The 25,900-nt window shown below is 37.6% G+C and overlaps 1 protein-coding gene across 1 annotated transcript in view; it reads right to left on the bottom strand.

Moving 5' to 3' along the window:
• Window positions 1–25,900, bottom strand: part of ROBO2 (roundabout guidance receptor 2) — a gene marked incomplete at both ends in the record, with an annotated part of 468,927 nt that overhangs the window by 34,081 nt on the left and 408,946 nt on the right. The window contains 7 exons of the mRNA XM_084291813.1: window positions 2,012–2,168; window positions 6,489–6,614; window positions 6,982–7,263; window positions 12,802–12,929; window positions 14,545–14,587; window positions 21,785–21,811; window positions 24,968–25,150. Of these exons, the coding sequence (XP_084147939.1) occupies window positions 2,012–2,168; window positions 6,489–6,614; window positions 6,982–7,263; window positions 12,802–12,929; window positions 14,545–14,587; window positions 21,785–21,811; window positions 24,968–25,150 (946 nt within the window). The remainder of the gene's footprint in view (window positions 1–2,011; window positions 2,169–6,488; window positions 6,615–6,981; window positions 7,264–12,801; window positions 12,930–14,544; window positions 14,588–21,784; window positions 21,812–24,967; window positions 25,151–25,900) is intronic.

Below are 25,900 nucleotides of genomic sequence, written 5' to 3'. Positions count from 1 at the left end.
ATATCACATTGTGAGAACTTTAACAAAGTCTTCAGTTTTCCTGACTGGAAATTAATTTTTCATTTGTAATTCACAATATAATTATGTCTGCAAATAATTAATTCTAAAGTTAAAACACATTGAACTTATCATACATAGTATACATCGAAGAAAACCAAGAAAAACAAAACAGTTAAAAAAAATTAAAAAGAAAAGACATTTTAAAACTCAACATGTCAATATTAAATGGAGCATAAGGAATGCAGTCTATAATTCATACCATTTTAGAATGTTGAAAACCACAGAAACAAGATCAGCCCCTGAATACGATATGACTATTAGCATTGGGTAGATCCTCAGGAAGTATGGGCATTGCAGCTTCATTGGGTTCATCGAAGCTTTTTGCAAAATGCTCTAACTTGGGACTGATACTGGAAGATTCTGTATTTGTCTTTGATTGGTAAAATGCACACTAGAAGATCTTGTTACAATCACTACTAATTTGAAAGATAAACTGAATTGTTGGGAACCTGTAACACTGGTGATTACCTTATGCTTAGATAACCAGTGTTGTCTTGGTGATCAATATAATTCCCTGTAGCTAGATAACAGATACTTTATGAAACTGAGGAGTCAAGCCCTGTGTCAGAAGGGATTTCCCTAGAAGGTACTTCCATTTACCTTTTATACTATTTCATTGTTCTTGAAGAAAATCCAAGTTGTTTGCCTTCTATAGCATAATTATTTTAGTGAAATCACTGAACACGTGTTTTAAGGACATAAACTGATAAGGACAAATACTATATGGCTAAACCATCTTAAATTTATTTTAGCTTTTTATAACAGGATACAGAAAATAATGCCTATCTGCAATTTTTGCCTTGAGATTTAAACAATACTTAAAACCACTACGTAAATCCATTTTTCCTTACATTTGCTTTGGAATTCTAATTCTAATACAGCCTGAATGAATTTTAAAAGGAATTCAACTGACTTAGAGTTAGTTACTGTTCAGTTTAAAAGTTGAAAGACTTCGCATAAATTAACATTTAATTCTGATTTTCACCATAAAAATAGCGATGATCAATTCATGCTTACAAAAGAGATAGCACTTGAAATATTTTTATTCAGTAAAACTATTACAATGATTTTTAAAACATATGTTCATCCTTAGGAAATATTGATTAATCCATGTATTTAAACAGGCAGATTTGTCCCAGACCGAACTCCAATGTTTCTTAAGGGCTCCAACAGAGCTGATCACAGTAAACTACTTTTTTTTTTTTTTTTTTTTTAATATTTTCCTCCAGAGTTTGACAATTTGGTATTTCATGTAATTTCACATTATAAAAAGCATTCCATAATTGTTCTCTGTGCAGGAAATGTCTCTTTCCTCTTATTTACTGCTTTCTGTGTGATTTTGTGTCCTTAAGAACAAGTTTAAGCTATCCAAAAAAAGAAGTGTAAGGTTCCAGAAACTCAGGAGTTGTTTAAATTCAAAAAATGCCTACAAATAACATGCCTTCCTCAACTGTGAAATTTCTTCTAAGAGCCGATGAGAAGATTATCGTCCACTGGTTGATCTTCTAAAATTAATCCAATTTAGTGTGGGGTTTATATTCTTTTGGCTCCAATATTTCTAAACATCAAACCAGTGAAAAAATACAGGAGCCAGATTATGTCATCTTTACTCACTGAGTCCCATCATCTGCAAGCAGTTCCAACAGAATTCAATTAGGCTACATGTGAAGTGAGATACTTCTCAGCATGAGTAAGCAGAGAAAACCCTACATGATGATGAAGCAAGGTCACTTTTATTTCCATCTTCAGTCACTATCACAGGAAGCTACTCCAATATTCCTCCTCCATAGCCTTCAATAGGTCTATAGGATAAGGCGCTCTCATTTTTTTAAGCAAAACAGAATAACATTCTCATTTGGAAAAAAAAAAAAAAAAAAAAGAAGAAGAAAAAAAAAAAGCCTCATCTCCACAAATCACAGACTTTTCTTCAACAGAAAAAGAAAAAAATTACCCTGCTTCTTGCTGATCCACCCCGTAGTGTTCCAGCTCTGTGCCTGGAAGTGGCTGCACAGGAGGGGGTGGGAGGGGAACACTGGCCCAATTTGAACCATTATTTTTCTGGGGTTTGGCAGTATTTTTGTTTTTCTTCTTTTTCCCTCCTTTGCCACCTGCAAATTCAAAAAGAAAAATAAAATGTTTGAGATATGATGTGAAAAAAAGCTGGCTATTTTAATTTCTTTTAAAGAATTTGGATTCCAGATGGCATGCCCCAAAACAGAAGATGTATTTATATCTTAGCAGAATCAGTATCAATGTGCTAATGTTGTTAGAGGTTATAAATAATAATAGAATGGAAAAACATTCTGAATAATTGTTTAAAGTCATTTTTTTTATGTGAACTCCACATATTTGCACCACCATAGTGCCAAGGAAAGACATATCTTGTTGCCTCAGAAATATATTTACTGATTTATTCATGTATGCTTTATGACTTCTTACAATCACTGGTGGATAAAAATATAATGGACCATAGCAAATTCTTTCAAATGTCAGAATCTGGTGTGCTTATAACACTGTTTTGCATAATTTCTTTGTGGAAAACATAGAGGTTAAGGACACAATCTAAAAAATTGTCATTAGACTCAATTTTTTTCAGCCAGAATGACAAGTGTAAGTTGTCAAAACCAAAAAGAAGTGGTGTTTCGCTGATAGGAATTTACTAAGTTCTATTTTTTAAAATACCAGGAGGTCATTTACAATATTTTAGGACTGCCTGTTTCACAGGATTCAAATACCTTGTGCTGTTATAGAGAACAGGCTCTATTCCTGACATACAGCTCTAATGGAACAACTTGAGGAAGTGAATTGAGCAATGCATTTTACTTGAGCTCTCTTTTCTTTTCTTATAATTCTTTTGCCCAGTTTTCCAGTTGAGACACTTCAATTTGTGGGAAAGTGATCTTCCAGAAGAAGCTCTCTTCCTACTTGTTTTGCTTCTTTTATTTTGCCCTGACCCTTTTTTCTAGTCAGGAATTCATTAGTAGGAAGACTGGGACACAAGCAAAAATATTTCAAATTCCTTGACTACTTCATGACCCATCTCTTGCCATTTTACCGAGGCTTTCAAACTGGATTGTTGGATGGAAGAATGGTTTGTCATATATGCTTTTCCAGTGGGGTAGCCAGCTAGCAGTTACTCCTGTCTTGCCTGCTGCAGAAAGCACAGTCTAATTCAGTTAACACACAGTCATCTCATGCTTATTTATAAGGATTAGACAACAACAACAAAAAAATCTCAACAGTAATTAATCACAAAAGCCACAACTGACTAGTAAGGCATGGTGGCATTGTGTAGCACCACCTTCTATGTCATGGTCTTAGCTTTAGGCACATCCAGAAGGAGGTGCAATTCTGGTAACATAGACAAGCACTTGTCACAGCGCTTTTGGTCTAAAAGACAATGTCTCTCTTCTATTATCTCCAGCTGTCAGCTGAACCAAAAAAAAGAAGTGATAGAGAGAGGGAAGGAACAACGTGACTGTGTGATTCAGAAGTAGCTGAGACTTCTCTTTTCTCCTCCTTTTATGGCTGCTAAAGTCAGGGCAATGAGTCCGGCAAGGTTTCTAATCAGCCTGTCTGACAGCAGATTGCACAAGAGACTTCTCTTTCCACTACTGAATTCCAGACCAGAGCTCTTCCTTGCTTGTCTTGGAGATTTTACAGTAAGTCCAGCCAAGATCCTGTCACTCACTATATGGGAACTGAACTGATATTGCATTTAGTAGGCTGCAAGACAGGCTTTTCTCTCCTTTTGCAGCCTGGCAGAGAGGAAGGTTTTATTGAAAAGGGAAAGAACATTTGGATCAACAGTAAAGAAACTCCAGTGATGGTGGCAATGAAGGAACAAATATATGAAACTTCTGGAGGGCAAACGAAGCTTTCAAAGCACAGGTATGGGGGAAAGCAGCATTAGAAGCAGGTACAAAAGAAGGATGTGAATTTAAATTTGTGGGGAAAATTTAGAAAAGTCAAAAGGATCAGGAGCAGATAACAGCTGAGGCAGGAGTGGCTTCTTTGGGATGAAAGCACATGCATAAGTGTGTATGTGTGTGTGTCACAGGGGGATTTAAACTAAGAGTACTCAGGGAAGAGAAATGGAGAGATGTTCAGTTTAGAGACTAGCTGGGGTGGAGAGGGACATTTTGGAAGTATAGCATCTTGGTAATGTGAGACTGGTAAAATGGAGATTGGATGTGTGGGGTGCTAGATTCAACTGGATTAAGGGTGGGGTTGTAGAGAAAGGTCAAAGATAACAGAGCTATTAGAAAGGGTGAAGCAGAGATCTGATCTCAAATCAAGAAATAAAGGAAAGGAAGTCCAAGGTCATCACTGGTAGGGAAAGCAGTCTACGCTGTACAGTTGGGCAGGAGATTTCTCTTCTTCTATCCTCATGAGCAGAAATATTCCCCTGTCAGACTAGTGGAACAGACACCTCATAGATATAATGCCTGATGTGTGTTTGAAACACAGAAGCCTTGTTTCCCCATAGCAATGAGGCTTGATATTTCAGTGTCTCCTCACACTGAAATTCAATTATATTGTTTAAATCTCTAGATGATTCAGGTCCTGGAAAAAGAATTTGCCAGTCGGCCTGATGATCACAGCACTGACATAAGGTGGGAACTGTGCAAAGTACATCCACAAAATTTCCCTACCTCACAAAGCAGTTGAGTGTTTCATTCCACACTAGGATGAGATTTCTCATTATATTCATTGGAGATAGAAGAGAGACTTAGTCAGAATAATATGTAGTACTTACTGCAGAAATGAGAGAACAAGTCCCTGCTCACCCTGATGGGACTAGGTAATCAAAGCTGGTCTCTTACTCCAATAATGCTCTAATTATCAGCCTATTTGAAGGTCTCTCCCAACTTCTCATGTATTACAGAGATAATTAGTCTGTACTGCAGACATAATTAGTGAGCAAGGGAGAGCAAAATACTGACTCTGCAGTCCAGTAGTCTGACACTCATCTGAGCCACAGGACATCCAGATGTGAGCTGTTTTGATCACAACAGGAGTAGTCTGGCCATAGAAAAGCAGGTTACCAGAAGTCTCCATGTCTCATCAAAAATTGTACTTCAGGCTGAGAAATACTACACAAAATATTTTTCACTTGAAATATTTTTTCAAAGTCCAGCTTTTGATCAACTGGCATTTTCTAACAAAAAACTTCAATTGTATTTTCTCAGAAAGTTCTCAGGAAGCTGTAGCTGTCAACACATCTAAAGTGTGATACTGCCCTCTGATAACTGGCACATACGTACCTGAGCATATCAATTTCTGCATTTTCATGTAGCCACAGGAGCAAGCTAATTTCCTAGGCCTCTTGCTAATACACCTTACATACAAGGAACAAGAACCATTCCTGAAGTGTTACATGAATTCAGCTCTCACATACCTCTCTGTCAGACCTATAAGTCTATTTTTCTATCTCAGCTAATATTATCCACGAGAACACAAGATTTGCAAATACCTTTGCCTATCTGAGGTATGGGCCAATGTTTATATGCTTCTAATCTCAACACTCAATTTGAATAGTCATTTAAATTGACATAAAGAAGACATTTCTAGAGTTTATCTGTTACTGTTGTGATTGCTCCATCTTACAGTGGAAATTCAAAAGGCTATGGATATAATAGGAATTTGAAAGTGAAGTCCCTTCAGCTCTCATATTTTGGTTATGTATAATAGAAGACTTTCCTTCTAATTGCTGGCTTTTCAATTTTCATCTTGAAAAAAATGCATAATTATATATAACAAAAGCAACAAGTAAGCAAAATTAAATAAAGAAAAAGGTGTATTTAAATATAATATGCAATCACACATATTGCAATCATTTTCATCCAATGAAAATGTGTCGTGTTTCCAATATAACATGCAGCACACACACACAATTTACATTCTGTTTGTATGCAGACTTGGTGCATTTTTTGAAACCTTAATCATCTTGGGGGGCCTACTTTTATCTCTGAGTTTCTTGATTGAAATACAGCATTTACAAACAGCTCATGAGAGTGGTGAATGTGTTAACAACTCAACAAAAATATTAATCTCCTCATGAAGTTCATTGGGGGGTTGCCTATAAACTGAGGACCACTGTGGAAACATATTCACAGTAAAAACTGTGCTATCAGGGAAAGGACCTGACGAGGCAAGCTTTGCAATTGTGCCGACAAGTGCTAGGCACAACGGCTGGAAGGATTCTCCAATTAGCTCCAAATAGGTTTTGCAAAAGACACTTTGGATTTTTCTGGGGGCTTTTATTTTTCTCATTAGAGACCAATGTGACACCTTTCACCAATGTCCCAGTGGGCAGGCAAGCTCATACCTATCTGCAACGTGAACCTGGGAGGTTTCCTGCCTCCCTGGTGAGCTGCTGATGAACACCCCTCCGTCCCTCACCCACCCACAGCAGTGGAACCAACCTGAGAGGCTGCCACTCCTTTCGGAGCTGTTGTGGGAGCTGGTGGTGCTGAAATCCTGTGACTGGTTGTGTGGCAATCTATTAGCCAATCCCTCAGCCACGCGGTAGTCAGGGATGTAAAGCAAGGCTAAGGGTTAAAGGGCAAAGGTCACAGTGGCATTGTGTGATTAGTTGACAGCACAAGCACATGCAACACATGCAGTTAGCAAGTCAGTGGCAGATGTGGTGGGGCTGCGAGTTTTAATTTTTTTGTTAATGTATATCTGTCCTAACCTAAGGGAAGGCATATGGGTTGGTGATTATCACAGGACGAAGAGAACTAAAAGCACAGAACACTACATTTAGTGACTGCATGAGGTTCAGCATGCATGCGAGGTGTGTAAACATTAGTTACAGTAAATATGAGCAGTGTCTCACATACTAAAATTTTGCTAATTCATGCAAAATGATACGGTATAAATCCAAGGGCTCTGGAAAATAAGAGCTGTAATTACCATTGTTGCCTTTGCCTTGGTCTGGGAGAGAGTAACCAAATCCCATCAGGTCATTTTTCTGCTGAATTGAGCTCTTCCACTGAGGATCAGGTAAGTCGACTGCCAACTCATGGATGCTGTTGGAATGCAGTATCTGGGTGGTGGCATATGGTGTAGCTTGCGTTATTTGGCTGGAACTGTTGTAACTAGTTTTTGTGGTGAAGTCAATGCTGCTGTAAATGGCTCCATCAGAAAGCATAGTAGCAGTTTTATCTCCTTGCCCCGGAACTGGTGGCAGCACATCTGTGGTGAGTACAGGGGAATGAAACAAATCATTGATGCACAGGAACCCTGAAAGTATCAAGGTTTAAGATGAAAAATAAATGTGTCATTTTGCACGTTTGCATTTCAGCTGAGACAGGTCCGTGAGCCAACGAAGGGAAGATGATATACAACCAACACCAAGCTATCAGCATCTGTGACAGGCCTACTACTTGTCCTTCACGTCTCACTGCCTAAAACCATCTTTTTTTTTCATACCTTCAACTGTGAAAGTGAAGTTTGGAATATTTCTCTACTGAAGAATGTTTTCAATTGTTCATTCTATGTCAGAACCAATGAAACTGTCTGGGCTTCAGAGAAATGATGAAAGGAGTGAATCTACAAATCACAGAGGAAAGTTTCCCAGCAAATATGTAGCAAAACACTTAAATAGATGCCAAAGCTCTCAAAGTAATTTTTTAAGGCCATTACCTTGACTTCCTTCAAGTTTTATGCATCAGCTTATCTAATCTTTTTGACATTAGCTAGTATATTTCTCCTTTTCAATAAAAGAAAAACCTGACAAAAACAAGTTGTTCTCGAAATGTGAAAGAAAATCTGTTATACTGAAGGGATTTAAGTGATCAGTCTCTTAAAATGCCAAAGCAGTCTTGGTAATGGAGAACAACTTGTTCAAATACTCCAGTACATTTACCTGAAAAATAACCGTACAGCATATTTACTTAAACATCAGTTGACTTTTCTATATCTTTTGAAACCTATCACACACCACAATTTGTACTTTTAATTGGTTAGATTGGCAGTCTCCTCACTAAACATTGTAGTGACATTTGCTGGTGGAATACTAGATTTGGATGTTGAGACTACTGAAGCACGAAGAATGTAATGATGATCGGCATGATGTCCCAAGGAGAACCACAGCTTAGCCAATAACCCTCCTCTTGTTCTCTCAGAGGTCAATTATTTCAAATGCTGCTACTTTTACAATTTATTTAGACTCTGAAAAGATGAAATAATTCTGGAATCTACATGTTAGAAAAGTGCATCATTTATATACCATTTGCTCTCATGTCTGATAGTAGATATAGGTTCCAATTGCTGGACAGTAATTGAGATAATGCATAGTCTTATTAGCAAGGATGTTCAGATCCCATTTTAAGTGTCACAGATTTTTATATACATTAGACTCCAAAGAGAAAAGAGAAGAGTTTCTGGAGCTCCATTCCAGACTCAGAAACAGGTGCCCTACAACCTAATACAACATAGTTGGCCTCACTGTCTCACTGTCTCAGGATTTTTCTAACAAGATACGATAGCACAGGTTCCTCCCACTGTTTTGTTTGTTTATTTGTTGTTGTTTTTGTTGTTGTTGTTGTTGTTGTTTATTTGTTTTGTTTTTCTTCTTTCTTTTGGTTTGTTTTGTTTTTCTGGGTTGATCATTTAGACCACAGAACTACTTTGTTTTGTATGCATGGGTGCAACACTGAATATTTAAATATGAACCTTAACATCTGCAATCTCAGGGTAACAATGTAATATTAGCAATTAATAAGTCAATAACAAGCGCTCAGTAAATAGGATACTTAAACAGACATTAAATCTGAGTCTACTTATAGAATCATAGAATGGCTCTGGTTGGAAGGGATCTTAAAGATCAAGATCATCTAGTTCCAACACACCTGCCATGGGCAGTGATACTACCCACTAGATCAGGTTGCCTAGGGCCTTATCCAATCTGGCCTTGAACACCTCCAGGATGGGGCATCCACACCTTCTCTGGGCAACCTCTTCCAGTGCCTCACTACCCTAACAGTGAATAATTTCCTCCTAATGTCTAATCTAAATCTCCTGTCTTTTAGTTTAAAACCATTCCCCCTTGTCCTATCATTATCTGTCTGAGCAAAAAGTTGTTCTCCATCTTTTTTATAAGCTCCCTTCATAAGCCCCCTGAAAAACTGCAATAAGGTCACCCTGGAGTCTTCTCTTCTCCACACTGAACATCCCCAGCTCTCTCAGCCTTTCTACATAAGAGAGGTGCTCCAGCCCTCTGATCATCTTCATGGACCTCCTCTGGACCTGCTCTAAATGGTCCACATCTTTCTTGTGCTGGGGGCCCCAGACCTGGACATAGCACTCCAAGTTGGGTCTCACAAGTGCAGAGCAGAGGGGAACAGTCACCTCCTTTGACCTGCTGGTACTCCTCTGTTGATGCAGCCCGGGACGCAGTTGACCTTCTTGGCTACAAGCTCACACTGGTGGCTCATGTCAAGTTTTTTGTCCACTAGAACCCCCAAGTCTTTCTCTGCAGGGCTGCTCTCAAGGACTCTTCCCAGTCTGTGCTCATGTCTGGGATTGCCCCAACCCAGATGCAACACCTTTCACTTGGACTTGTTGAACCTCATTCGGCTCACATGGGCCCACTTCTCCAGCTTGTCCAGGTCCCTTTGGATGGCATCTCTTCCTTCTTTTGTATCAACTGCACCACTCTGCTCAGTTTTATCTGCAGATTTGCTGAGGGTGCACTCAATCCCACTGTCTATGCTGTTGATAAAGACATTAAACAGCATCAGTCCCAGGACAGACCCCTATGGGACACCACTCATCACTGGCCTCCACCTTGACAAAGAGCCATTGATCACCACTCTCTGGGTGTGACTTTCAAGCCAACTCCTTATCCATTGAATGGTCTACCCATCAATTCCATCTCTCTCCAATTTGGAGATAAGGATGTTATGTGGGACTATTGGTAGAATTTATTTTTGCAAGCAACAACAGGGGGATGGGAACCATCACATACTCAAAATACCTAAATTATATTCTTATATCTGCAGAAAAAAATTAAGTGCAAAAAAGTTATGATTAATGCAAACTACAGGTCATCTCTCAAACCCAGGTTATTACTATCTATCTGCATGTATCCAGTGTGTTGAATACACATGTGCTCAGGTAGCCAGGGGCAATATACGATCACAAAAACATCTACATGCAAATACAGAATGAGATGTGAGAGACAAATGCAGTCCTACTCTTCATGTATTTTATCCACAATATAAAGATGCAATCTTTCCACAATTGGCTTAATCAAAACATAACGTATCACAGAAACACGACACGACTGTGGTTTGAAGGGACCTCTGGAGGTCATCTGGTTCTATCCCCTTGCTCAAACAGGGCCACCTTGGACAGGTCGTCCAAGACCATGTCCATACAACTTTTGACTATCTCCAAGGACTGTACAGCTTCTCTGGCCAACCTCTTCCAGTGCTCTGTCACCCACATGGTGAAGAAGTTTTTCCTGATATACAGACAGAATCTCCTGTGTTCCAGTTGTACCCATTGCGTCTTGTCCAGGCACTAGGCACCATTGAAAATAGCCTTTCTCTGTCTTCTTTGTACCCTTCCTTTAGGAATGGTACACATTGATAAGATCCCTACACATTGATAAGATCCATACACATTGATAAGATCCCCTCTGAGATTCCTCTTCTCCAGGCTGAACAGTCCCACTGGACTGAAATCCAAGAGACTGAAATTTATTAAGTAAATTCTGTTGTTGGTGTACAAAATTAATCAAGTCCAGCTCAACATGCCTATGTTGGATCTGCAGACTGACAGAACTAGACATTAGCAAAATGCTTACCTCTCTTAAATAATCAGAAATAAATCTTTCAGAGCACATTTCTGGTTGCTGAAGAGGTGTCATCTCTAGACAGTCCTTTTTGAATGGAGAACTATACATTTGCACATGCTTGAGAGGAAAGTTGCATAGTTGCATAGTTTCCCACCAGCCAAGGATTTTCAGTCTGTCTTACTAATAAACTAAAGTTCTCCAGACTTTCTGGAAATTTTCAATACAACCACAGTTACTTTTTTAACCTCAAAGAGACATATACAATAAGCACTCGAAGAGCTATTAAAGCACCATTTTACCAAGTGCCATAATCACCTAGTAAAAATCTAGTGTGATTTTCCCACTAAGTTGTCACAGCAGAAAAATCTCTGTACATTTAAGACCAAAGGTGAACATACATTTCCCAATAGACATTTGCCACATTTCCCAATGGAGAGTTCCAAAAGTTCTCCAATATCCATCTTGTTTTGTAACTCCTGAGATAATTCAAATAGTTCTGAAGTACTGAAAGAGGGAATCTCTTTCTTGCTGACTCAGTACTATTTTGTGGTCTTATGTGATTCCAAACCTAACCTCTGCTTCCCACCCACAGCCTTGTTCTCAATTGCCAATCTGGGGCATCATGTGGATTTCATTCTTAAAGACAACATTAAAACTTCCCTCAGTTTCTGCTCCAGAGTAAGTGATCGCCACCCTACTGTCTTCAGAATTCTTACAGGCCTTTAATATTACTCCTGACCTTTTAATCAGAAAAGAAGCCCGAGTTCTATCTAAGCTGTTAAATAATATTAAAAGACATCTCACTTCAGATCCATCTTCAATGCAGACGCATGTAAACTTAACTGTTTCAATAGTCAGGGATAAGTGGTCCCAAACCAGCCAGAATAAAAGTGTGAGCTGGACCAAAAAAAAAAAAAAAAAAACATAAATGGAATTAAGCTGCTGAAATTTCAAATATAACTGTTGCATTTCCTGGACAAATTTGGACCTATGCCTTATCCACCCTGAAGCCAAAAGCTTTAAAACATGCTTCCAGTTTAAGTTTTATAGAACCAAATGCTAAAACAAAATGGTAATTTTTCTGTATTATGTGAGCTCATGAAAAGACAGAAAAGTACTGAAGAGTTTTGTTGTGAATATATTGAAAACAAAGAGGCTGGCAGATGTTCAGTTGTCCTGTAAATATTATCAGAACTCTTGCTTACTTTATAATATTTTTGTAAGGTGAAAGCTTTAAAACATTCTTATATGGAAAATAAATCCAGAATGCTTTAATGTAATTTGAAGTAAAAGTAATCAAACCACAGAGAAGAAGTTTTACATGTGAATCTATAACCAAAGTAAGGGACAGTTTTCAGAGGGCAGATTTTGTTACCATTCGAAATTAAATTCTTTTCACATTTTTTCACATTCTTTTCACAATTCTTTTTCACACTTTGATGGTTTTATAGATTCTTTTTTGCATTTTAATTTATTTTTTAATATATAAAATTGTCTGGGTTTTTGTATACTTATTCAGGTCTTAAAAACATTTACATACTCATTTATGCTAGGAAGTCTAACATAGGAACATTCTTCCTGTGTGCCCCACGTCTCTACTCTTACAATTGTCCTCTGTCCCTGGCTATACTGTCCTGATCACATCCATGCAAAAGAGAACCGATCTGAGCAATAAGTAAGCTCATCATGAGATGATGCTCTGTCCCTGTCTCACCACTGTGGGGTAAATTGCAAAGTAAAACTATGTTTTAAAGAAACAGAAGGAGACACGGCAAAATAGACATTTTAAAACCAATTTTAAAATCCAATCTTGAGCCAAACATAGAAAGAACTATAGCAGTATAAAAATATTGCACAGTATTTATCTAGATGTTAACTAAGAGAAATCTATTTTATACTATATTGTGACTTAATAAAATGAAACCAACCTCCACGACTGAAATTGCCAAGATCATTGGGTCCACTAGTGCTGTTGTTTACTGGCAGACTTGTGGCAGGCCAAGAGTCTGCAAGCCAAGGATAACTGGGGTCACTTGCATTCAACAGACCTGGTCGACTGAAGCAGAAAAAAAAAAAAAATAATAATAATAATAAATATATATACATGTAAATATATACATACACATATATATACATATAAAAAAAATTTAAATATCTGTGAGACAACTCTGGACACAACAGTGACCGAAGATGCCATATCACTTTTCTCCTATCATTGTATATAAGAAACAGTTTAGGAGACTTTAATTTATTTCAAATTAAAATTGTGTAGCCTTTGATGATTTAAAGACCTTGAGAAGTTAATTAAGGATATATACAAATCAACTTTGTCAGTAGAAGTGGGACTAGGCATCAGTTGTGATTCTGCCAGAATCCAAATGAACTCCGTTGTCTGTGTGAAACAGGGGTTAGGCACGACCATCATGGGATCCTAAACCAGGGCTGAATGATAAATTACCACCTCGAGGGAACAATCACTCAAACTGATTGCTCCGTATCAGCCATTTCCAGGACTTTGGGCTACTATTTCTTCCTTCCCTTGCATCCCAAATGCACGCCTGTCATCTACAGGCTGGTAACTCTTTGAGCACTCTTGTATGGTTTAGAGGCAAAGAGGTTTGAGTAGGATTAATGGAAAGTCTACTGCTATCTTTATCTGCCGCTACTGCATGGCTTTTATATCCCTGTAATTTCAAGCTTTGAGAGCAGTGTTAAACAGCAAGTATGTTGGAAGAGAAGGTAAACTCAGGCCATAGGGCACTGTGCCTCTGTCATCCCAGGACAAACAGGCTGGAATTTAGCAACGCACATGGATGGTTTGTATTTGTATTTAACAAGGAAAACAAATCATGTCATGTAAACACTCTCTTCCCCCAAGCAAAATCACAAAATCACCCTGATCCTTCTGATGCTCTTCTAGATTATTAATGCACTCATGAAGTTGGAGCAACACCTATAATCATTGTACTTTAGTTCTGATAGATCCCTGTCTGGTACAATCCCTAAGAGAAACATAGGTTTCTATGGAAACAGCAATAAGAAGATCCAGCGGCTTTCTCAACACATCTACTAGCTCTCATTAGGCCTAATCTCTTTTTGCTAAAATATTGATTAAATGGGAGATTGGAAGTTATTACCAGAGCCTAATTACAATCTCCATATTGGCAAAGGGAAAATAGATGAGGATATATGGGTCCGTTATCAGCTTTTATCAATTTCAATTGAGTAGCCAAAGTTGTGGAATCCAGTCCTATCAATCTACAGCCTATTCATCATCCATGAATCATTTATTTTGTGATCGATTAAGTGTAATTGTTCACTCACAGCAATTTAGGGGGAGCCAATAAGGAGTCTTAAACAACAGCAACTCCATTTGCTAATGTCTAATTAATGCAATAAACATCCTGGTAACAAATGAACACATTCCTTGTGATATTTACTACGCATTTCTTCCAGGGCATCTGGGAGATATGAAACATCTGGGCTTGATTCCTCTAAAGTGCATGACAGATAGATCACTAAACCTTGCGGTAAGCTACTTAACTCCTTCTGAAATTGTCAGTCTTATAAATGATCGTTTATTACCCAAGTGCATCACCTACAGAATTTTCAGATTCCTAATTAAAATATATATATATATGATGGAAACACCTTTACACAAAGAAACATACCTTCCATTGCTCATTAGTCCTCCATCTCCTCTTTGGAAAGTGACTGTATTTTGGTTGGAAAAACAAAACATACACACACACGCACACACATATAAGACAGGGAGAAACGAATTAGTAATAATTACAATTCAAACATTTCAAATTGCTCAGTGTCCAAGATCGAAGGCCTCTTGGCATCATCACGTAATAAAGTACAGAAATTATAAGAACAGGATCAAACACATTAGGATTACAATTTATTTAGGATTTCACTCACATTATTGATTAACATCAATTTGCTCTGTAGCTTGCAAAGCAAGCTGGCCTCCTGGGGAAAAAAATCCTGACTTTACCACAGACCCCTTCATATGACTTTGTGTTGCAAGACTGTGCCATGTGATGAAATTGTTTTCTTGGCATGCTTTTGCTTCAATACATAATGACATTGCACCAGTAAGTTAATAACATCATGTTGTAATGCAGTAATATAATGTCACCACACAAATATGCCATTTCCCAGGATAAATAGAAAGAGGTGGCAGCTCTATTAGAGCTGAAGGAGTGAAAAAAAGCATTAAGCTGCAGCATTTCCACTAACAACACAGTATAAGAACCAGCACACGTAAATGCGTACACGCCAGAATCACAGAGAAGAAAAGCTGTTTTCAGTCTTGCAACTGGGGATGCCAAGGATACATTGTGGTACCATTCATGGGTATCTGACAAAAAAAAGCCTATCCCTTTATCTATCTTATTACCAGGATTATGTTATAAGTTACACATTACTGGTGAGGTGTTAATTCACAAGGTTTGACGCTCCTTTTTGAAGCACTGGCTAATAATTTGAATTAAGGCCAAGAGACTACTGTGGTTCTCAGTGGCAATATTCTATTACTTATTGTTGGGCATAGATAGGACTGACAATTAAATTATATCAGTATAAGGATTATATACATGTATCAGTATAAGGATTCAGACCTGAATCCTTACAGGTCCCTAACAAAATGAGGGTTAAAATTTCAGAGAGGAATGAACAAGTCTATGGCCAACTTAATTTGAAACAGTTCCTGGCTTGGAAATACTATTTACGTTTCTGAGACAGACGTTCTCATCAGAGCTCCCAGAATATTTGCAACACTTTCCAAATATTAGTCCAAAGTACATTAATTCAAGATTAGGCTTTATATTATACACTTTTCTAACCAGACAAAACTACTACATCCAATAGAAATGCTGTGGTCATTAAAAAGTTAGAAATGACATAAATCCACTGATTAAATGCTTCTGATATCTCAGAGAATATTTGTCACTTCATTAATTCCTAGGGTAATTTCACAGTATACATTCAGCAAAGGGAACAAAACTGACCCCTTTGGAAGCCCTGCTGAAGAGTGTTTAGGTAGGGTGATTAATTACCTTTCACTGCAGAACAGACTGATATCCATATCAGAAAATCACTGCAGTCACATGTCATATCAAAATGGTTAATAGCTGAATTTTGAAAGGATGTAATTAAACCAATTAATGAAAAGAAAATCAAAATTCAGGTATGGGAAGTATTAAATAAAAGTCTGCTTTGAAAAACAGGACATGTTAAAAACATTGTGGCTAATTAAGTTTTGAGCTGATGCTACTTTCATTCACATTGTTTTTAACAGGCTGTCAAGTGACTGTATCACTCATTGCTTAAACATGAATAATCCGAAGCGCTGTGGATGTCGTTTGACTATGCAAAGAGGTGGTACTGACCAGCTATGTTTCAAAATATGTTGGTCAAAAGTACGTTAGCACTTCAGTATAGGTGCTGTTTCCTTTCTCCTTCTCCCCTTCTCGTTTAATACTGCAACTTTCTCCATTTGTCAAAGCAACAAGAAATAAGGAAAAGGAGAAACAAAGGTGCATTCAATAACAACCTTTGTAAATAAAGTTTACAGTTTTAAAAGAATTATAGTGCAACATATTTTCTGAAAAATTCCTGGGATTAATGATCTTGTTTCAACTACAGACTACCAGAAATGATTTTAAAGTAATGTTGCCAACAAGTGAATAGCATGTACGTGTGTCTGATATTTTATCTATGGATGTCATAAGGGGGTGAAAAAAATTGATACTTATGGTCTCAAAAATATTTATATTGCTAGTGTACCTCTATAAAGCAAAGCTAAAATGGGGGAGCTAGTAGGAAATCACAGCAATGTTTGCCAGACACATTCAATTTTCTGTTCAGTGAGGTATAGAGAAAACTCAAAGGCATGCTGTGAGAAACATATTGAGAAGACATGACATTGAAACCTCTGCTCTAGAGCCACAATCACTGCAGAATGGTTGTGGTGTAAGAGCCTGTTGAGAAGAGACAAGTATCACTGTGTTTGCTTTCTTTTCTGCTGCCTTTGTGGTTGTAACCATTCCCTGTTGTTTTTTTTGTTTGTTTGTTTGTTTTTTTGTTTGTTTGTTTGTTTGTTTGTTTGTTTTTTACATTAAACAATTTTATGCCCTCCGAATATAAACTCAGTTTTAAGAAGAACCCATCTTGCAGTGATACAGTTTTCTGGGGAAGACAGTGCCTGGCTTACATAATGAGCATGTAATTGGTAGGGAATACAGGTTCTTTCATTTACCCTCCCTCCCTACATACCAACGTAAGGTTGGTTATAATTTTCATAAGAAAAGAAACAAGAAAGAATTGTAGATAATACACTTGGTGAAAAGGACTCTGGAATATCAACTAAGCTAGCCAAAATTCTTCTTGGAATAAGTGAGATGTCATCAGGATGTCACAGAAAAAAAAAAAAAAAAAAAAAAAAAAAAAAAACACCACCATATTCCTGATGCCTTCCATAAATAGGTTACCTGAAAGTGGATAGAGAAGGTGCCTTTCTTTTAGCATCAATATTGTGAAAGGAAAAACAGCTAACAACAGAAGACATGGTCAGGCTGCCAACATAAGCACTATATTTATCATTCCTACCATACATTTTGTCAGCATTTTTGCCTGCAGTTTGATTTCTGCAATTACAAAACAAGTCTAAACGCCTGAATAGGAGCATACTTAATGCAATGCAGACTTGTAGATGTCACTGTGAAAATAAAACACACAGTCAGCTGGCTTTATTCATCCTGTCTCCACTTCAAAAAGATGCAGAGCAATTTCAAGGGGTAATGTAAGAGGAGGAAGGGAAGAATGTCCCTGTCACTGACCCACCCATCTCCCTTGGTTTTTATCACTGAGGAAGCAAAAAAGCTCTTTCAGCATTCTTTGCATCTGATATATGTTCTGAGAAAGGCTGCGGACCTGCAGGGATGAGATTGGCTTTCAAAAGAAGATGAAAAAAATAACCTCTGCATAGAGAGATTTTGAAGGAATCCCCACTAGCTTATATTTCAAGGACTGTAAGAATGCAGAAATATAATCCAAAGTGCATTTTAAATGCATAAATATTTAAGGAAATTATATTGTATACATTTGTATGAAGAACAGCATATGTTAAAGAGCTTTTTATATGCTTTTTATTAAATACATAAGGAGGTGCCCATACTATTTACTAGTATTATCTGACAAGGTTAAACTTAATCTTCATGCCTGCTAGGACTGGAAAAATATCAATGTATAGTAAGTTGACATTTTAAGGCAAGAAAGCTTTAGAAAGCTTTCTGTATGCCTATCTCTAGTAGGCCACATTTTCCTACCACAAATGAAAACTTTAATGTTGCCAGCCAAGTCTCATTCCTTTTTCTGATAAGCCGTTCCTCAAATATGAATGTAGATTAATCCTCTTTTAATAAGCATTAACTTAGAACAGATAATCAGCATATAAAAATTCCATCAAATCTTCTGACTACCTTTGGACAATTCTGTCAAATACTTATCCTCATTTAACAGTTTCAGGAGTTGAGCATAAAATATGTAGCATTCCATAATTTTCCATCTGTCTATTTTTAATTTGTTTTTGTTTACTTGGTTTCATGAAATCTTTAATCCCAAGGAGCACTACTCACTAAATAAGCTTACCTACTCACAAGTGAAAACACTCTTTCCTTTCCTTGCATGACTGATGGCCTAGACATTCTTGAAAACACCAGAGTATTCAACTGACCAGTTACTGGCACAACAATGAGTTTGAAGGCATAGAAAAGATAAGCAGATAAATTAAATCTCTCTTATTTCTATAAATGGGTACTGTGCCTCTGTTATACGAAAACGAGAGAAGAGAATGGCAACTTCCAGTAGTAAATAAACAAATTCTGTTCAGTCACTGCAATATGAGAATGAAACAACTCATCTATTACATGAGAAGTGGTCAGAAAACTCTTCTGTGCCATCTAACATTTCTTGCATAAGGTAGAAACCCACAGTGCATGTTTATATCTGGCAACCTGAGTAAAGGGTAACTGCAAAAATAAAGAAAATCAGTGAAGTGGTAATTTTAGTTTTCACAGAAACTCATAAAAGCAAGACCAATCTATTCTTCATATCACAGGACAGATCACTAAAAAGGAATAACATCTGAATTCAGTGTCTCTGTGCCAGTTTTGTTTTTGTTGATAGCCTGTCATGGTCCCCAAAATGTATACTTGTTGTACAGCTGCAAATCATGACACTACTTTTGCTTACCAGGTAAGCAAAACACTCATTTAATGATCATGATAGACGATCATATGTTTTATAATACTGATATTATCGAGAATCAGTGCCTGGGGTGTCCTGACAGGGGAATGGGAAGTGGAGGAATAGTGAAATAGAGAATCATGACTGAATAACTATAGGATTTGGTTCAACTGAAAATAAGTAAGAAGACTTAGCTATGATTTTCAGTGTCACGTTTTGTTTCTGGCCATCTGAGCAATTGATCAGTACTTATAAAAATGTTCACAAAGACAGAAAGCTTAATGATTTTAACTCAATTATTCTACTCTGGCACAAATCTTTACCCATAACGTGACATTTGCTGTTTGTTCTTCTACATAGAATGCTACTGTTGTTTAGTCAGCAGAAATTATACCACTTAGGAGCCTAATAACAGATTACAAATAGCAGAGTTCTAGGAAAGACCTTTAATCTGAAAATGATCAGGTAGAACATTTTTGGCAAGTAATTATAACTGCTCAATCCAGACTTTTAAAAAGCATTTTTAGAACTTTAAGTTCTCTACATATGCACATGAAGCTTCAGAAAACAAAAACAAATAACAACAAAAAACATTTACATCAGATATAACTGAAAAAATATCTTTGTTGTTCAGAAAGATGTGTATGAAATAGAGCAAACATATAAATGTTCCACTAATACTTTCAAACATCTTATTTTACAGTCAACTCTGCACGTTTTGTTTTTTTAAGGGAAGAATTTAAAGCAGATGTTCGAACCAAAAGTGTGCAACTTCTAAATTCTGCATATATTAGGATAAAATCATCTTCAGTAAAACTTTACTGACAGCTGTCTCTGATGAGCTTCTGAAAGCTACATACCACTGTCTAAATATTTAGATTTGAAACCAATGTAGTGTTTATGAATCATAACTTTGAAGGGAACAACATATAGTTAAATGTCAACAAACCTCCACAAGTGTAGATGTTTGTCTAAATGAGATTACCAATTGCAAATTCAAACATCAGAGAACTGAAGATGCCTCTTAGGGAACCTTAGGTATAAAGATAAAAACATGGGCTATGTATCCTCTTCCTTTTTTATTTTATTTTTAATTACTGTGGTTTTTTTTGGACTTGATTATGGGATGGCCTAGGTTATCAGTGCCTCCAGAAATTATTATAGACCAGGCAACAGAACTACATATTGTTAATAATTCTATAAAGTCCATGAGATGTCAAAACTATTCTTAAAACACAATTTTTTGGTAGCGCCTCTGACATATCCTAGTCACCCAGCACATGTGGATCAACTGCACTGAATCATGCACATGGCAGCTCTAACACAATCTTGTGTTGTACCAATGTCAGCTTCAAAGGCAATGGGAAGAAAATAGTAGTTACAGTCAGTTGACAATGGCACAACTAAGAACCAAATTCAACGACGTATTATTTTATTTTTGAAAAAAATCCCACATTGTAACTCAAAGTAAGTAGAGTGTTTAGGGTAGGATGCACGACTTATTCTGGCTTTGACAAACACACCAAGAAGTCAGGAAGAGGAGAGGTCTCTCTAGCAACGTCATCGGTCCCTGGTGCAGACACCACTACCTCCACTCATTTGCCTCAACAGTCATCTGCTCTTTTGTGTTAAGCTAAAACTTGAGATGTGGCTGAAGATCAGCAAGAGGTAGAAAGCAGCTAGCAGAGCATGAGGAACCATCCCATAATGCAGTTAAAAGACTGGTTTCTATCATATGTTTGGCAGAGGGAACAAAAGAGACAGCTTTGGCAAATGCAACTGAGGGTCCATGCTATACATAAAAAGCCTTACAGACTTCTGCTGGAAAACACTGAAACTTATCAGCCTATTATTGTGGAACTAAATTATATGTATGCTTATGACACTCAAGCTTAGGTATGAGAGCAGAAGCTAATTATTTGTATTAATTATTACTGTTACTTGTATACTTTATTCTTCTTGGCTATCTATATGTTCTCTAAGCTGTTTGCCATCTGTTATTTCAGCCTCACTTCATTCATTCTTCATGTATCTTTAATCATGCTTATGATAACGGTCTACTGTATGCTATATTTATTAAAGATATGAAAACTAGGTTATCAAGCTTTGAATCGAGTAGGCAGAAAAAAAAAAAAACACACAAACGTGTCAATTTCAGAAACACTGTGATTGAAATCTGTGCATAGGATAATCACTGGATTGCTTGCGGATCAGAATACCTCAAGGTAAGGCTGGTGTATACACAGCTAACAGCTGAAGTGGAAGAAAGTTCTTCTATTCCAGACCTTCAAAAACATTCGAAATACTTTTTCTGAGCTTTAAAATCCAAAATTTGGTCATATGTGACTAATGTTTGTTTATGTTATGTTAGCTCAAGCATTTGTAATTTGAAATTATTTTCAAAACTGCATTATTTTGAAGAGTTAGATGAGTAAGAAGCATGCAGAATTATGGCAAAGACATTTATGGTGGTAGTTTTTAAGTTCCCCTAGAATCACTAGTGGAATAAATGCTATGTTTTCACCACAGATAAGTAGCAGAAGGGTTTCTCCTTTTGTTTGGCTTTATTTCTGCGTAACTCACACATTTATAAACACTTTGCTAATGCTTGCAATGATGTGTTGGTGAGGTAAGAGACAGACTAATGGACAGTACCTGCAGGGGTGAAGGTGAAGGACTGAACTGCAAAACAAGAAAGCAAACACATTGTGAGTTACACACCCCGATAACAAGCGCTAATTGCAGGGCACAAGTTTCCTCTGGAATATACTCAGTTGTGGCTTAGTATCATATGCAGGACATAACAGTTGAGCTTAAAGCACTAACCAGCCAGCAGCCAATGAGAAATGACAGTTGGAAAGGTGAGCAGTGGATTTAGACAGTCATGTTTGAAGACAGTTATTGTGTGGACATGCTGTTCTCCACATTGTATACGTTAGGACGGATTCTGAAACATGATCTGTTATGAACTTAACTTGCTAAAAGCATACGCAGTGTCATAATTCCAGTAATGGGAATTCCATGTCATGATGCAATGTTCACATCACACTTAAATGCAGCAAACATCATGAGAAGGAATGAGTTGCAGGAGACACGCTGTTTAAAATGACTATTATAAACAACTACAAGTTGTCCTGGTTTCAGTTAGAACAGAATTAATTTGCTTCCTAGTAGCTGGTGGAATGCTGTGTTTTGGCTTAGGATGAGAAGAGTGCTGATAACACCCCGATGTTTTAATTGTTGCAGAGCAGTGCTTATGCCAAGCCAAGGACATCTCAGCCTTTCGCTCTGTCCTGCCAACAGGCAGGCTGGGGGTGCAGTAAGAGCTGGGAGGGGACAGAGCCAGGACAGGTGACCCAAACTAGCCAAAGGGGTATTCCATACCATCTGACGTCATGCTAAACAATATATAGGGGTGGCTAGCCGGGGGGAGGGGGCCGGACTGCTTGGGGTTAAGCTGGGCATCGGTCAGCGGGTGGTGAGCAATTGCATTGTGCATCACTTGTTTGTACATATTATTATTACTTTCCTATTATCACCATTGTAACATTATTGTTATTATTGTTATTATTATTTTGTTATTATTATTTTCCTGTCTTATTAAACTGTCTTTATCTCAACTCACGGGCTTCACTTTCCATTTCTCTCCCCCGTCCCAGAGAGGGAGGGGGGAGGGTGAGCGAACGGCTGCGTGGTATTTAGCTGCCAGCCGGGTTAAACCACGACACAAGTATATATTTTAAGGTATAAAATACTTTTTTTCTTAAGCTACCCTCCTGCCCAGCATGCCAACTCACACACAGGGCTAATCATTCTGCATGCTAAGAAAGAGTTGTCTTAGCTTGCGTCCAAAGTTTATCTGTATGACTAATACAGATGCTGAGAGAGCTGGGGATGTTCAGCCTACAGACGTGAAGGCTCCAAGGTCACCTCATTGCAATGTTTCAGTAATTGGATGAGGGGGAATGGTTTTAAACTAAAAGAGGTGAGATTTATATTAGAGGTTAGGACGAAATTCTTCACTTGGAGGGTGGTAAGGCACGGGAACAGGTTGCCCAGAGAGGTTGTAGATGCCCTATCCCTGGAGGTGTTCAATACCATGTTAGATGAGGCCCTGAGCAACCTGATCTAGTGAGTGGTGTCTCTGCGTACGGCAGGAGGGTTGGAACTAGATGACCTTTGAGGTCCCTTCCAACCCAGGCCACTCTATGGTTCTATGACTGCTTCCTAAGAGGAATAGCAGTACAACTCTCCCTTAATATGAAAAATCTTGGTATCTAAACTGGTATTTCACATCAGCACATGTATTGGCATGTGTGATATATATTAGTTCATCAATTTACACCATGTCTCAGAGACTAAAAGTAATTACTGTTAAAGGAAATTAAAAACATTTCATCAAAAAGCATAACCTATGAATGATACAGGCCACACGGTCATGCAAGGTGAGGTTCCACAGAAGCTGAATATATCTAAGAGCTGCTGCCATTGAAGAGGTCTCTCTTCTCCCTGTTTCCACTGTGCTGACTTTGGTGCTTGTCTGATCTCTTCTTGGGTTGTTTCATTTCAATAAGCCAGCGGAAAACTAATTCAGCTGGGGTAAGAACAAGAAGGATTGAAGTCCCCTCCCCGTCCCCCTGTCTCTCCTCCTCCTCCCCCCCCCCCCCCAAGAAACTCTAGAACCATGAACAGTTTCCTCGTGGTTTAGTGAGTCTAGTCAGGACATCGAGGACACTGGTGATAGCTAACACCAAGGTGAGGAGGCACAGAACTGTTCAGTTGGGTGCAGGGAATGAACGTTGTTGGTTTGTTTTGACAGGAGCAAGGTATTAGAGATGTTTAGACACCTAGGGAACCTGTGTTTTCTGGCTGGCACGTGACAACTTGTAAATTGTAGAGCAGTAGCGCAAATTTAGTCTCATATAATGTCAACATCAAATATGCTGTGTTCTCAACTGTGCAAATCCTGCTCAAACAGGAAATGTTTTCTCTTTTTAAATGTATTATATAAGCACAACAATAGAAACTACTCCAATATTTGACAAACAGCTTTTTCATGTTAAATTAGGCTTCATAGCAACCCATTTTATTGTAATCCTATATTCACCTGACTTCCTAAAACTACATAAGAATCCTGAAGCACAGAACAATATAGAAAACAGATAGTTTGGGGGAGGCAAAAAGCCTTTTAATTTGGTAAATTTATTTTTCTGAATGTAATTTTCAAAAGCTAATTTGTAAGTGGAACAACACATTCGGCACAAAACTGAACACATTGCAAGGGCATTCCAAAGTGTTCCCCCTCCAACAAAACTTTTTTATGGCTTCTGCCACATGTAAATTTTGACCACACTTCCCTGATACGTCATTTTCTTCTCCAGTGGTTATAGATATGGAGTCACTGATTAAGTACCTCAGTTTATTTCCCATGGCTTCAAAGACATGGAGATGCACGGGAATGAAGAAGGATACCAAATACTCTTTTTGACCTTCCTCACAAAAGTCTAGTGTAACTCACTTCTGAGCACATAAATGGAGCTGAACCACTGTCAAAGTGCCTTGTGAGGAAGGATTAATCCTATTTGTACCTTTTTATGTGATGCTGGAGATGTAAAAATAAAAACTGTCTTATGATAATGATGAAATGTTGTACCGAGCAATGCATTTAAAGCTTCTCATACACCAGCATTTTCACAGCATACATTTAAAACAAGCATACAAAATTCACCCGGGCCACCTCTGCTATAAGTTTAACGTGTTTTTTAAGTAGGTTTAACTGCACCTGCTCTCTTCATGATGGAACCTAATGAGATGGTAATAAATAGTTACTGTTCTTACCAGCATAATTACTGAGCCCCTTCCTCTTCTTTCTGCGCCAGTACAACCAGATGCTGAAACCCATCAGAATTACCCAACATGCACCACCGATGCCAGCTATAAAGGCAGGCTGTTTGACAACATCAGTGATTTGCTCTGTTATGCTGTTGTTATTTTCAGTGATGACAACTTCGTTACGACCTCCTGCACAAAAGAAAGTTGACAGGACATTGTTATTATGGATTCTGTAACTCAAACAGGAGCCAGCTACTGATAATAAAAATTACAAACCAAAACAGAACAACAAAAAAAACATTAATGCACCTCAAAAGACGTATCCACAGGTTTACTAAGTATTAATGCACACCTGAAAACCAATGCTTCTAGTAAGAAAATCCACAGTCTATTGCAATCTTGCCAGAATGTATTTGGAAAGATGGCTTTATAGCACTCTCCCAAATAATTTAACAGATGCCAGTCCAGAGGTATCCTTTTTTTCTTTTTTTTTTTAACAGTATACATGTGGGGCTTTTTCTTGTTTGTTTATTATTATAGGAAGAATACAATGATGAGAGAATGGATCGTAAAAAAAACAACTCAAAAAAACCCACCCAAGCAACTAATCAAATGAGAAATCCGATGTAAGACTTGCTACAGTATCAAAAAGCAGTTCCTTCTTTTATTATTGTCAGCATGCCAAAAGATCTTAACTCATCTTTTTCTTTATGTTAGAGATTCAAAATTAAAATAAATAATACAATGTATGTATGTTTAATTGAAGCAAAAATGCATTTCCCAGCAATTAGTTCATGGTGAACGCAATCCAAATGAATCTTAAGCACACTGATTTTGACACAAAGCAGAAAATAGCTTAAGTAACTGTAAGCACTAAATCACAGGAACAGATGTTATTTTTTCACCCAGAATAGGCATGAACAATCCTTAACATCAACC

The sequence above is a fragment of the Netta rufina genome (assembly GCF_964035555.1).
Source record: "Netta rufina genome assembly, chromosome: 1".
Taxonomy (NCBI): Eukaryota; Metazoa; Chordata; class Aves; order Anseriformes; family Anatidae; genus Netta; species Netta rufina.
The sequence above is the reverse complement of the archived record's forward strand: the minus strand, read 5'-3'. Positions and strand labels throughout refer to the sequence as shown.